Source organism: Crocodylus porosus, unplaced genomic scaffold (genome assembly GCF_001723895.1).
Source record: "Crocodylus porosus isolate Cpor-Errol unplaced genomic scaffold, CroPor_comp1, whole genome shotgun sequence".
Lineage (NCBI taxonomy): Eukaryota > Metazoa > Chordata > Crocodylia > Crocodylidae > Crocodylus > Crocodylus porosus.
This window is the reverse complement of record NW_017728949.1, coordinates 8,627,052-8,640,894: the sequence shown is the minus strand read 5'-3', so window position 1 is coordinate 8,640,894 and position 13,843 is coordinate 8,627,052. Positions and strand designations below refer to the sequence as shown.

General features: G+C 40.1%; 1 protein-coding gene across 2 annotated transcripts in view; it reads right to left on the bottom strand.

The window, feature by feature from the left end:
• Positions 1–13,843, bottom strand: part of UNC80 (unc-80 homolog, NALCN activator) — a 195,195-nt gene that overhangs the window by 114,702 nt on the left and 66,650 nt on the right. For both annotated transcript variants that reach the window (XM_019553643.1, XM_019553642.1), the window contains exon 22: positions 7,655–7,827. In XM_019553643.1, coding sequence (XP_019409188.1) covers positions 7,655–7,827 — 173 coding nt within the window. The remainder of the gene's footprint in view (positions 1–7,654; positions 7,828–13,843) is intronic.

The window sequence follows — 13,843 nt, the reverse complement described above, 5'->3', positions numbered from 1 at the left end:
ACACTGGTCAGGCCACAGCTGGAGTTCTGTGTCCAGTTCTGTGCGCCCCATTTCAGGAGGGATGTGGACAACATTGAAAGGGTCCAGAGGAGGGCCACCCGCATGATCTGGGGACAGCAGGGCAGACCCTACAATGAAAGACTGAGGGACCTAAACCTGTACAGCCTTCACAAAAGAAGGCTGAGCGGGGCCTGGTGACTGTCTATAAACTCACTAGGGGGGACCAGAAGGGTTTGGGAGAGACACTGTTTTCCCTAGCGCCCCCTGGCATAACAGGGAATAATGGACACAAGTAATTGGAGAGTAGGTTTAAATTAGACATCCGCAAAAACTACTTCACAGTTAGGGTGGCTAGGAGCTGGAACCAACTTCCAAGGGGGTCTTTAAGAAGAGACTTGATGCCTACCTGGCTGGACTCATTTGAGTCCAGTTTTTCTCCCGCCCAGACGGGAGGTTGGACTTGAAGATCTACAAGGTCCCTTCCGACCCTACTTCTATAGTCTATGAATCTATGATTCATTAATTTCTGTCAGCTTTGGCAGCGAGAGCAGCCTGGTTCACCTGCTGTCTCTAGATGGGAGGGGGAGAAGGCAAGAAAGGGATGTCCCTTCTGGGGTTTTCTTCCTGTTGGATCAGGAGCATCAGTCTAACTCATGTCAATTTCTATGTATCGCCATGAGCTAGACCCAAGAGCTGCACTTCCGTCTGAACCCTAAGGTACTCAGTTTTATGTAATTGGTGTAGTTTAGATCAGTAGCGAACAGAACACACATTCGCTCTTTGGTCTGGGGTGGGAGAGGGGCAAATCTTAGACCAGGTCCCACCATTTGGAAACCAGTATATGTGTGCCAGACTTCTGGTCTGTTGTGGGTATAGACCAGTTTTGTGTGTCGAACTTCTGTTCTGCTATGGGTATAAACCATCTTTTGATTGCTTATACTCATAAAAGTGTAGTGTCTGTACCTGGCCTTAGAGTGGAACTTTGAAATTTGGAGTCATCGCCTCCAAAGCTATCAAGATTCCTCCCAGGATAATGTCCTTATGACCTGACACAGTGACTAAAAGGAAGATGTCTTCCTCACCTTCAGATTTTTTCCTTCTTTTTCCGTAATTTTCAGCAATTAAAAATAACATAGCAAATGTTCAACAACACTCCTAAGTCCACACTGTCCTTGAGCAGGCTCTGAAAAATTTTGAAATACTGATTTCATGGTTCATAAATGCACGTGTTGGATATATTTCCATAGGGAGTTGAAGCCAATAAAGATCTACATCTAAAGAATCTTCTTCTTCTGTATAGCTAGGGCAAGCAACAGCAGAGAAGGTGCAGGTTAATTAAAGTTGTATGTTGCAGTTTGATAGCCAGTTGATGACATCCATGCTAGCTAGTGGATTGCTTCAATCCCTCCATGCTTTGCAAGTTCAGGGCAGGAGGTTGCAATGTGGCTCACTTACATGTGGCACACACAGTTCAGAGAGTCCTTGATGCCCATAGAGCTAAAGAATCATGCACAGTTAATAAGTTAAGATACAGAATAACAGATCTGCAAATGGCTGAGCTTCCTTTAGCTCTATGCCATGTTTCTGGCACTCCTGAGCACAATCTGATTGCCTGTTCCTGCTTGCATGAACCAAATCCAGAGGTGCAGTGGTGAAGTTCCTCTGGGAACATCCCCCATTGCTATTCTTGATATCTCTGCGCCCACTATGCTTGAAAAAGGACACCTCTGGAGTGACTTCCCCACCACTTTTCTGGATTTGGCACATCTGAATGGGAACACAGGAGTGGGGGATACACAAAAGCCAATTCCTCTGGAAGCACTGGGGATATGATACAGACATGTCATCAGAGGACACGTTCCATCTAGATTAGCAAAAACTGAAACCTTTGGGGTGATGCTAACTGCATCTTGATGTGACATTCTGTTGCTGTTTTGCTTTCATTTTAAATGTAAATGAGGACAGAAAATATGTTTCTGGTTTTTCTAGAAAAATGAGAAAATGTCCCCAGTCAGACGTTATGAAACACTTAAGGACTAGCTGAGTCAGCAGCCCAAAGTCAGAGTGTCAGTGATACCAGGGAACAGAGAGGATGTTTGTGGCCTGAAGCAACTTCTCACTGCCTGGGAAAATCATCTTGTGTTACAGCCCACACACATCCAAGCAACTAAAACAAGGGATAGGCAAGGAGGCCTTATATCAAAAGGACAACCTCCCAACTCATCCTGGAGACTTAGCAGCACCAAAAAGATTACATCCGGCATGTCAGTTTTGTTGATTCAACTAGGCTGGTATATCTACTAGGATATGAGAAAATGAAGTAAGGAGGAGGTCTAAGGCAGAGACTTAATTTTTTAGGCCTTCCATGGGAATTAAAAGATGGGCAGAGAGAAGGAAGAAAGAGGAAGGATGATACAATGGTCCACACTAGCCTGTAACTGAGCAGACCTGTGTTCAGTTCCCTGTTCCACCACAGACCTCCTTTGTAGCTTTGGGCAAGCCAGCTAGTCTCCCTGTGACCTCTGCCTCACTTTCCCCAACCAGAAATGGCTCTTACCTCACAGGAGTATAGTGAGGTACTCAGACACTATCATAATGGGGTCATCTGAAATAGAGGATGCGTGCATATATTAAGAGCGCCTCAGGGACAAGTCTTACTCTGTGGCAAGCCCAAGACACAACTAAAAATCAGACATGATAAACTCCTAAAGCTGTTTTAGTGGATATTGCTCCATAGTCATTTCATTCAAACAGAGTAATTGTGATGAGCAACGTACCAGAAAAACATGCAACTAGCAGGGAAGACCTGCTTCTACGTACCCTGCCTCATGTGAGAAATCGATACTGACAAACAGTTTTGGACGGATGAATAAGGACTGCTTTCACAACGAAGGGATTGCAAAGCAGGGAGTGGGTTCTTGTTTTGGGGGAGTCCTGCTCAGTGGTTCCAAATTTAAAACATTTAGATGGCAGCCTGCAGTGAGATTAGCCTTACTGAATGTTGCTGTGCGACAAATCCCTGCAGTATCTTACCTGATGCCCAGAACAATCTGAAGTAGCAGCAAGAGAAAGATGAAGATGTGACAGAATGGACAGGGATGGATTCACACCACAGAGAAACACATCACAAATGGAGAGAAATGAATCAGGCAGGCGATGCATAGCTGAAAAGAATCATAAGTTACCACAGTCACTGTCAAAGCTCAACACAGCAAAATTTTAACACCACTGCCACTGTCTGCAGAGTTTTGTTTTCATGTCATCAAAGTGAAGCTTCCACCTTTTTACATGAGGATTTTCTACATCCTTCTGTTTTCTGTATTATATAAATCAGCCTGAATGAGAATCCACACTGTTCTTCACAATTCATATTTCACATATCCCCAAAGGAGCTTCTCAATAGTCAATTTAGTTCATATTTAAAACAGCAAGAGGGATGATCTGGATAAATAGCTGGTGCAAAAGTGAATTGAACTAATATAACATCAAGCTACTGCCTGAGTTCAGCAGCTCCTGTAGGGGCTTATGACAAAAGAGTATCCAGTTCTTTTCTTGTCTCCTACGAGGATAAATTAATTATACCAAACTAATACTAATCTGGTTACGGTAACTTTCTGGAGGTCCTTGCTTTCCACATTGTGACCCATTTCCTATTCTCTGCTGGAAAAAAAAAATCTGCTTTCAAAATAAATCTGAGTACTTGTAAAAAACATAAATTTTATAGCTGTTCTTTTTCTTGCTATAAAGCACGTATATCATATATGCAGCTGAGCAACTGTATACATGCCAGCTCATGAATAAGCATTACCCTAATCTAGAAGGATTTCCTAAAAGGGTTACTTCAGTCTCTCTGACTTTTCAAGAGTTGGGTTTTCTATCAGCACTGACATTGAGGTCAAGCAGTGCCATTTGTGTCATTCAGACCTTGTCTTAAAAAGAACAGATACGCTGTTTCAACACTTCCACTAACACATTCTAACTAATGTATTTGGGAAGACTAGTATAGACAAAACAATTCAAACTTTAAATACAGAGAAACCTAGATTTCCTCCAAAGCCTCTACTTGCTTGGTTCAGCCCATACTAAAGTTGTAGGTCTTCTCAAGTATACTAGTAGGAATATTTTAGCTATTGCATTCTAACACTATACATTTTATCCTCATATAGATGAAGCTTCTGTATCATCTGAGGTGTAAATTTGTGAGAAACTAGGTCTGAGATATCAAATCATTTCACTTCAGCCTCAAATTCTCTGTACAAGGTAACAGATGTATTTTATTGCCAGACAACACTGGATTTCAGATGGTGGAATAGGGGTGAAGTGGTCTGTAACCTATTATTAATTCTTTTAAAGGGCTCAGCAAACCATAACAAAATCCTCAGCATTATAAAATTCAGTTAAGGATGGATGTCCCGTTTTGGGTAATATGTTTCTAAGCAGTTTTTAATCTTCAAGGCAGTCCATAGTTCAATGTATATAATAAAACACTACATTTGCAACACTTGTAGCACTTGTTTCACACTCTCATTTTTCTAAATCACTGTGTCAAAACTGTTTAAACTATTCAGGCTTATCAGGGGACCTTTGGTCACTTGAAGAACAGAATTTCTTGTGAAAATCTGCATGAAAAACATGCTGACAAAGTTTGTTAGATATAAATTATAATTTGATTCCCCCTAATTTTTAAGAGTTGTCATAGCAACATGGCTAGAGGTAATGACTTAAAATAAGCAGCTTTTAATTTGCATCAGATTTGAATCCCACTAATTTATCAAAAGGTCAGAAACAACAATTAAAGGAAAATGCTCTCTGTTAAACTGTATTAAAAAAATAAAAAAGAGGTAATATTTTCATAATAATATAATTTGCTTCTGGCCAGTGCAGAGAAATGACACATTGAAAGCTTTTCAAATTTACAGCAAATATGATTTTTAAAGCTAAAACATTTTTCTCACTTTGTAGGCCTAATACTAACTTAATGGAATATTACAACAACTACCCTATTCTTGTAATTTAAAACACAATCTTTTTTCTCTCCCACTTAGCCATAAGCCTTTCAAATGACTTGGCCCTGGAGGCATGCCTATGTCAAACTGGGCATACAATTCATATCTGTATCTACCCAAAAAGAAGACATCTGCTTAGGGCAGATCAGAAAAAGCTTTATAAAAATCTGGCAGATGGTAGAACTGGGTAGGATCTTTGGGCGTTTTTACATATGGTTGTGCCACAGCATTGGGTGCTTTTAAAAGTGCCCAGCACTGAGGCTATACAGCTGTATGAATGGAGAAATGTACACTGGTGCTGTGAAAATGGCAGCAGCATGCTTTTGAACTAAAACATATTGGGGGTATTTCAGTTCAAAAGCACACCACAACTATTTTCTGCACACTGATGCGCATTTTGCCACTTATACAACTGCATGTGGTACAGTGCAATGTGTGTCAGCTTGTGTGCAGAGCAGACTCAATCAGGTCTGCTCCGACCTGCCAGATCTCAGGCATGTTGTGGCACAAAAAAGTAGGTGTATAAATGCCCTTAGAGACTAACTGATTCAGAGAGGCATGCATTTTCATAGGCAACAAACCTATTATGCTTTTACACCAGATCTACTGATTTTTTAATAAGTTTTTCTGTATTAGCATGCACTGCAACTGAGATCAGTTTTCAGTCCAGGGAGTTTATCAGGATGATTCCACATTGTCCTTTCACAGAAATCAACACCATTTCATGCTGAAACCAAAAAAATTTAACTCATCTAACAGAGAAGGAATAGAGTGAACCCAGTTCCAACGATTCCCTGGGCCATATATCATATGTGTTTACTGATTTGCAGTTAACCTAATAAATAAAAATATAGTGAATGGGGCTGTAGCTCAAATACCGGACAAATTTTGAGGAGGAGGGAAGGACATCTCTTGCCAGATTGATACAACACAGCATATTTCTCTATTACACTGTTCTTAGATGCAATATGATTTGTTACAGCATATACTGTACTGCATTCCCAGAAGGGTATTAAAATAACACAGCACAATTTAAATTGACTTCAGTGAGATCCTTCTTCCTCCACTGACTCCCAACCCCCACCCTCCATTTTCTGTTCATTTGTTAATTTAGTGCTCACACTGGGTGCAGCTTGACAACCCTGGAGAATGAAATCATTTACATGTAGCATGAGCAGCAGGACAGAAAGACTTCCCACACTGCTCTGCAAGCTTGTCTCAATCCTGACTAGCAGGAACCATTTCTGAAAGAATGGGTCAGTCTCCCAGATGATTCACAATTTCCCTACTCTGCTGATGCTGCCGTCATTCCAACAAGGGGGCCAGTTAGTACCAGTCATGATGGTGGGCTTCAGAGAAACAGACAGCTGCCCACTAGAAAATGGAATGAGCACAGCACACGCAAAATCAGATGGGTACAGCAACTTGTGGCCAATAACTAAGCTAGACTGGGTTTGAACCTGCAGCTTTGGGGAAGACATGTTGCATAGTGTCATAAACAGTGCAGCATATGTAAAAAGGTGTAATTCACAGGTGTGATATCCCACCCATGAATTATAAGATATAACCAACCAATGCTGTCTGGGCAGAAAACTAGCTTAAGCAGAAAAGTCACTGAACAAACACTCCACAAGGCTAACTATGAGCACAGAAACAGCAGCAGCAACAGTTAGAGATAAGGGAAGGGAGCAGCTGTTGATGACATTAGAGACCAGGACATGTGGAAAGAGACAGAGAGCAGCCTAAAGGAAGAGGACAAGAGTGGAGAGAGTACACTATAAAGGATAGCAAAGAGGGAACAGTAAACTGCATTGAGCTTATATCTAGGACTTTGATTTTTGAGTTATCAAATCATATACATTAAAACCCCCCAAAAACAGATAAACCTAGACTCTTGGAGTTTTTCTACTGGGTGGCTGTGGGAACTAATAGCCAAACACCATTTTGCTCACAAACCTGCCGTAGCCCCTCAATAGCACTGCATCCCCATAGCTAGCTGTGACCCACTCCTTGCTGTATATCCTATAAGGCAGGGGTAGGCAATGTTTTTTGGCCAGTGTTGAAAAAAAACACAATGTCTACCTTGGAAGATGCTGGAGTGCCAACATGCTGGAGCCCAGAGTAGCTGTTTGCAGCCTCCTGACTGCAGCTGGCCCATGGGGTCTGGTATGCTTGCAGCAGGGCTTGCAGTCTCCCAGCCACCTGCTGGGAGCAGCCTCGGCTCTGTGGCTGGCAGCAGCTGCTTAGATCCTGGGCTGGCAGTGGTGTGCTGAGCAAAGTGGCCTAGTGTGCCATTCTCAGTACGTGTGCCAAGGGTTGCTGACCCCTACTATATGGTGTTATTGTTATAAGAGGCTTATAACATGAAGCTTAATGGTTGCTAATAGAGCTTTTAAATTCAGGCTCCAAGCTGTATGTTAATAATAGTGTTAGGAGGGGATCTGTGTAATAATGGAGATCCATTTTCTTTGCCTATTATTTAGTCACTTTAACTAATAACAATAACATTTTGGACGCACATAAAACTGTCCTCTCAGAAGGTTTTATCAACCTTATCTAATAACAGTGGTATTTCAGTATGCCCCAGCCTGTACATTATTACTTAGCAGAATGATATAGGTTAATGAAAGCTTGGCACAAAGACTTACAAGATCAAGTGCAGCTGCCAGGATTGAGGCATCAGGGATTGTGCCTGGCTCACAGCAGTTCAGAAGAAATTGAAAGCGCTTCATGCCTTGTCTTATTGCTCCCAGGTTCACTACATTTTTAGATTTTCCACCTTCCTGGTTGGAGGCCAAATGATCATCAAAACCGTGGCAACCTAAGGAGGCAGAGGGTAGAAAGGGGATGCCGGGGAGGGGATGGGGACCAAGGAAGAAAAGGGGAACACAATATCTCACAAATAAAGAGTTGTATAGAAATCCTGACGTGTGATCCTGTCCCAGCTCCTTTCTTCAACTTGACAACCTACATCAACCACCATCTGAGCATCTGTGGCAGTTCCTATGCCACTCAATAGCTTAGATGAGACATGTTACCTGTGAGCCTGATTCTGAACTTGCTTATACTGACATAAACAAAATGAACAAACGAACACAAAACATTCCTTGGATCTCAATAGACTGCTTTAGATTTAGACTAGTTTAAGTGAACTCAGAAGAGACCTCAAGGAGGCCACCCCCCTCCTTCAAGGCAGGTTCAACTATACCTAAACCATTTCTGGCAGATTTTGTCTGAACTACCCTTACAAAGCTCCAGTGCTGGAGATTCCACAATATGACCCAAAGCCTTTATTAATTTTTTGTAATGCTACTATGCTATCAGAAACTCTTTCTGTTTCTTTGAGCTTTTTCCTGTCTCCCCTCACTCCCCCTCCAAACTGGTCAGTCTGTTTTGATTATTTTACCCATCTATCAGCCTCTGACTTAAATTCCCATCCTTCATAATGACCGATTGTTCTTATGAACAAGTATGCAATAATCCTATTTGTTGTATATTATTTTGATAATTTTATACTATCAAGCAACATTTAAATTAGTAATAATTCAAAGAAATGCATGAGGCAGGTATCAGATATTATCTCCGAGCCTAAATTTCCAGAAGTGATTATTTAATTTTAGAAGTGTTAATTTCAGGATGCCCAGTTGAAGATCCCTTACATGGCCTGATTTGCACCCATCTCTTGAAAATCAGGCCCTTTCAGTTGTCTCATATTTGGTACACCTGAACATGGAAGCACCCATCCTGAGTGCTTGACCAATCACTCTTGAAAATGAAACCAATAAATCTCCTTTTGTGCATGATGCTAACTTGGCATATTAATTTTGTATGACAAGTCAACAAATCATGCTGCATGCTGGAATGAAAACTTTCCAGTGCTAAAGGCAGGTAAGTAATTGAAGCCTACCAATATATGCAGTGAATATAACTTGTGAATGTTATTTGGAAGAAATATTGAAATATTCGTTATTTGTTGGTAAACACAAGAAAATTAAAGGAATCCTACACTGAAGCAATGAGCAGGGAATGTGTGGCTTTAATCACACAGGCTCTCCCCCCTCTCCAGTGCAAGCAAGGGAGATTAATTAGATTTCTTTATCCCCGCAACAGCAATACTGTCCATGGCTCAGCTGCTATCTTTGCCTTCTTAAAGGAAAGTCAGAAAGGTCTGAGGGTCAGGTGCATAACAGATAGGAATGTATAAGAGTTTAATAGCCTCTCAGGGCACAGAGCTGAAAATCTTAAGCAGCTGGATAGAGCTGTCAATGAGTAGAAAAGGAGTAAAAGGAGAAATCTGAAAAACAGTTTGAAATCCAAGCTACCTAGTCAAAGCCAAGACTAGCCAGATCCTGAGCTTTCTTTTTATATTCCCATTTATAGGCATCGAAAGCTCTTAAAGAATAGCAAAGGAACACAGAACACTGGATTGGGACTCTGGTAATTTCTAACATAGATTTAAGGGACAAAAGCTAGGCAACACCTTTGAAAAGACATACCTTGCCTATGGAGTACAGAGAACAGCTGAAACTCTGGCACTTCTCCAAAAATATTTAAATGAGAAGCACTTAGTACTAAAGCAATAGGGAAACCTCAAATGGATATTTTTGTCTTAATTATACAAACAGGGATTAAGCAAGTTTAATTTTTATAAGAATGAATGTTCATGGTTGCCATGATATGTCCAAAAATAAAAACAAATCTGTTTTTGAACACATTTCATGAGAATAAAAGCCACAGTCACCCAAAAGGATTCTTTTTATATATATATATATATATATATATATATATATATAGTGGGCGACACTATCTTATTTGTACCTCTTCTTTGCTTCTCAACTATCTGCCACATTTAAATGTACCTGCTAGAAATAAACAGCCATTATGTCATAATATCTTGTTTGGGCTCCACACAGATATTGGGTTCCATGTCTATCTAATCTTTCAGGTTCTGATTCTGTGCTGTGTCTCTGTGAGGTACAGAACAGAAACTCACAGTCCAAGTGCCTTTTTAATCCTGGTCTGCTCCATAAGGCCTCAAACAATGTAGATACTGGGTCTTAGCTGCTTAGATATAGCAGCTTTCATGGGTTTTTCTACGGACAACAATCATACCAGAACCCCTTCAGCACCCAGTGCTGTACTTCCACCAAGTATTCCTAGAATCTATAAACAGATGCTGGAAATGCTATCTTATGGCTGTCTTCCACAAGGTCTACATGGGGGAAATTTTCACCTGGACATACCAAGGACTTATATTGCCCCACTTTACATGATATAAAAATGGGACAGAATATGGGTTAAGAACCTTTTACCTTACACGTTTAGCCCCATTAGGTCTTTAATCTGATATATGACAAGATAAACCGGTAACTTACTGATAGTTCAGAGGCCAGATCCTGAGCTAGCTGAAATCAGTGGGAATGACTAATTTTAATGATAGCAGAATCAGTCCCCCTTGTTAGTGATCAAGATGCTAATTTATTTTCCCCACTAATGGAGGACAAGCTTGAATTACCCAATGACCTCTAGCTGCTGCAAACTAGTATAGGTCTGTTAACTTCCCTGGAGTTGGACTGATTTACAGTGCTGAGGATCCAGCCCAGTTAGTAGAAATTACTGCCTAAACTCTGCAAAAGCTTTACATATTTAGGGAGTTTTGTACTTCTCACTGTCACTTGCTGTGTGTATATAAGATTACTTCTCTGAAGAGGCTTTATACAATGAACGCTTAAAGTTATTTTGTCCAGTTTGTGAGAGAAAAATGCTACTGTAAATTTTGCATCGAATGAAAAATGTGTTAAATAAAAACCTCAAAGAACAAAGTCTCCTCTGTAAAATACATTGCCACTCACTTCTTTAGTCTGATACTGCATTCTGAGTATAAGCTCAAGACCTCTTCTAAATAAATGATCAATTGTATCATTCATACACAGGTATCAAATACATAAACATCCCAGTGACCTTAGTGACAAACTATGATGAAGGCTAAAATTCATAAATAACTTGACAAATGACTAGTCTTTTTTTCCCTTTTACTCTAATTGGGTTTTTTCTTCTAATGCTTTTTACCCATAATTAATATTTTAAAACAAAGGCAAAAGGAGCAGGATGTGGAGAAAGCATAAGCACAGTGATATGATAGCACAACATCACAAATGCCAAAAAGAAGTTAGGACAGTAACACTGACAAAAACTCTATCCCAGAGTCAGCCATTCATTCAGTTCTTCACAGCTTAATAACATATCCATCTTACTTGAGAGGCTTCTCCCTTGATTTCTAGGGAAGTTATGGATACTTAGAAAAATTTACAACCCCATATACATGTTGAGCTATGTGTTACTTTTCACTGTATTCACAAAAAAATCCTACTCTCAAAGGCACTTTTTGTATATTTGATTAATTCAGTTTGATATAATTTGGGAAAAATCACATTACCCTTGTTAATCCCTAAATCACAAATTTCCATATGAAACACAAAACATAGCATAATGTGTGTATACACTAGTCAAAATACATATACATATGCCTGCTTGCAGGCATAGGGTTTGATCCCACAAGTTCCAGAAGATGGCTGACAGTGATCTAGTCATACAGATTATCTTGAAAATCTGTGCGTTATATACTCACATTTATATCACAAACACACACACACTAGCATAAGTATGTTTTTTTTTGTCCTGGGATTTCTCTCTCATTACATATCGACTTCCTATTGGATGTGATAACATACTCCCTTTACTTTCACAATTCATTTTTCCAAATTTGATGTGACGTTCAGAAAAATGTCTCAAAATCCCAATTTTCCTAACCTTACAAACAATAGCCAAATCCCACCCATAAGAATCTATGCACACTTTGTCAGTCTTGTCTTCCCCAACCATAACGAGCTTTTTCTTAGCTTTCACACCACCCACTGACTCACATTTATTATGGCATTTCTAATGCATGCACTGGATTTCAAAGCCAAGCATGTCCCACATGTAAATCCCTTTACAGACAAACACACAAATCTTAATGCACACTTCTCTTGGGCAGGTGAAAGAGATGTTTCAATTTTTCATCATAAAAGTATGTGACATACAGTGTTATTCACAATGTGCTGAAATACTTTAGATAGTTTAAAGCTCACATAGGTAATAAGAGCATCATCTTAGTATTACATATGCTAAGATGTGTTACACATAACATACACTATTATATAATGTAACACAGAATAAAGAAACTCTTCATTTGAGAATTGCAGTCATACTTGAAATTCTGTACATAAAATGCTGGGAACTTAAATTTAATAAGAATTTTGGATGTGCAAGGTCAGCCTTAGATTTCCAATTCTGAAACACACCTGATGCAAAGTAGAATAGCAAACTGCACTCGTATCTCTAGCAAAAAGCTTTATGCTCTCATTTTGTAATAACGAATCAGTACAGTCAAACTGCTAACTGGCTGTCACTCCAAGCTGAGAAATAAAGGAAGGATCTTTGTGTTTTATGATTCATGTCAAGGATTTCACATCCTCTTCAACTGAATTAACCTCTTTCTGGTAATTTTTTGGCCAGATTTTGCTCAGAAATGCTTAATTGAGGTTAACATGTAGAAAGTATTGAAAATCTGTGAACATAGATAAAGGCAAACAAGACAAAAAAGATGCTAGGGGAAATGTAAGCAATGGAGGTGGGTTATTTTTAGGTTGATACAGCAACATATAGACTTCAGGCAAAAGACTAATCCTTTTGGACTATAAGGCCAGATTCACAAGAATAACATTTTAGTCACCAGTGAGAGGGTGCAAAAGTAGCTGTGTACCACCACACGTTCTTTAGTGTCAAATGTCCTAGGGTACAATTTAGAGTAGCCTTATGATTGCTCTGAGTTGTGCTGATTGACAGTGGATACCCAGGAGCTGTTTTGATAGCCAGAGGTCAGCCAAGTGCAGTATTTCTTTGTTCATATTCTTTTCTTTGGTTGTGTCCCTGCTGATGGGGGAGCAAGGTGAAGGTAAGACAGAAGCAATGACATCAGCTGTTACCTAAGGATTCCCTCACACTGGTGGAATTCCCAGGCTCACTGGCTTGGCAGCCTTTGCTGCACTGGAGACCAGGTCCTGAGCAACTACAACAAGGGCAAGGATCTAATCTAGAGCATATCTCTATTCAATGAATGAAACTGCAAATGCAGCTTTCCTGCAAAATACAGGATGCCATGATTATGTTGATCTCATAACTCATATGTGGGTAGCTATCATTTCTGAAAAGAATCGCTATGGTAAGACTGTAGCATGCTGTAGTCATGCTGTATAAGAATTGCTGTTTAGGAAACTAATCAACATGTATTAGGAATGGACAAGCCAAAAGGACTTCACTTAATGACCAATGCCCTATATTTTACTTCTACTGTTGACATTGTTTGCTTAAACCAGAGGTGGCCAACATAGGGCTTATGGACCATATCTGGCTCACAGAGTGTCTTTTTTGGTCCACAGGACTCCTAGAGGATCCAGGAATTTGGGGGATGAACCCACCCCCAAAATCCAGGGTATAGAGCCACATTGACAATTCATATCAGCAATAGAGGGCAAGTGATGGCTGCATTAACTCCCACAGATGCTGCCACCATTTGCCCCACTGCTGGGGCTCACCTGCTACCATTGTATCTGGAGCTGGCCTGTAAGGTTGCCAAGTGAGTTTGATAACCCTGGCATAGACAATGTGTTTTGTATTTACTATACTCCAAAGCCAAGTCATGATGAAATTCAGCCATGAGTTAATGTCTAATCATGTAAAATATAATGTCAGGGAATATTAACAGACCATGAAAATAGTAGAACGAAGGATGAAAA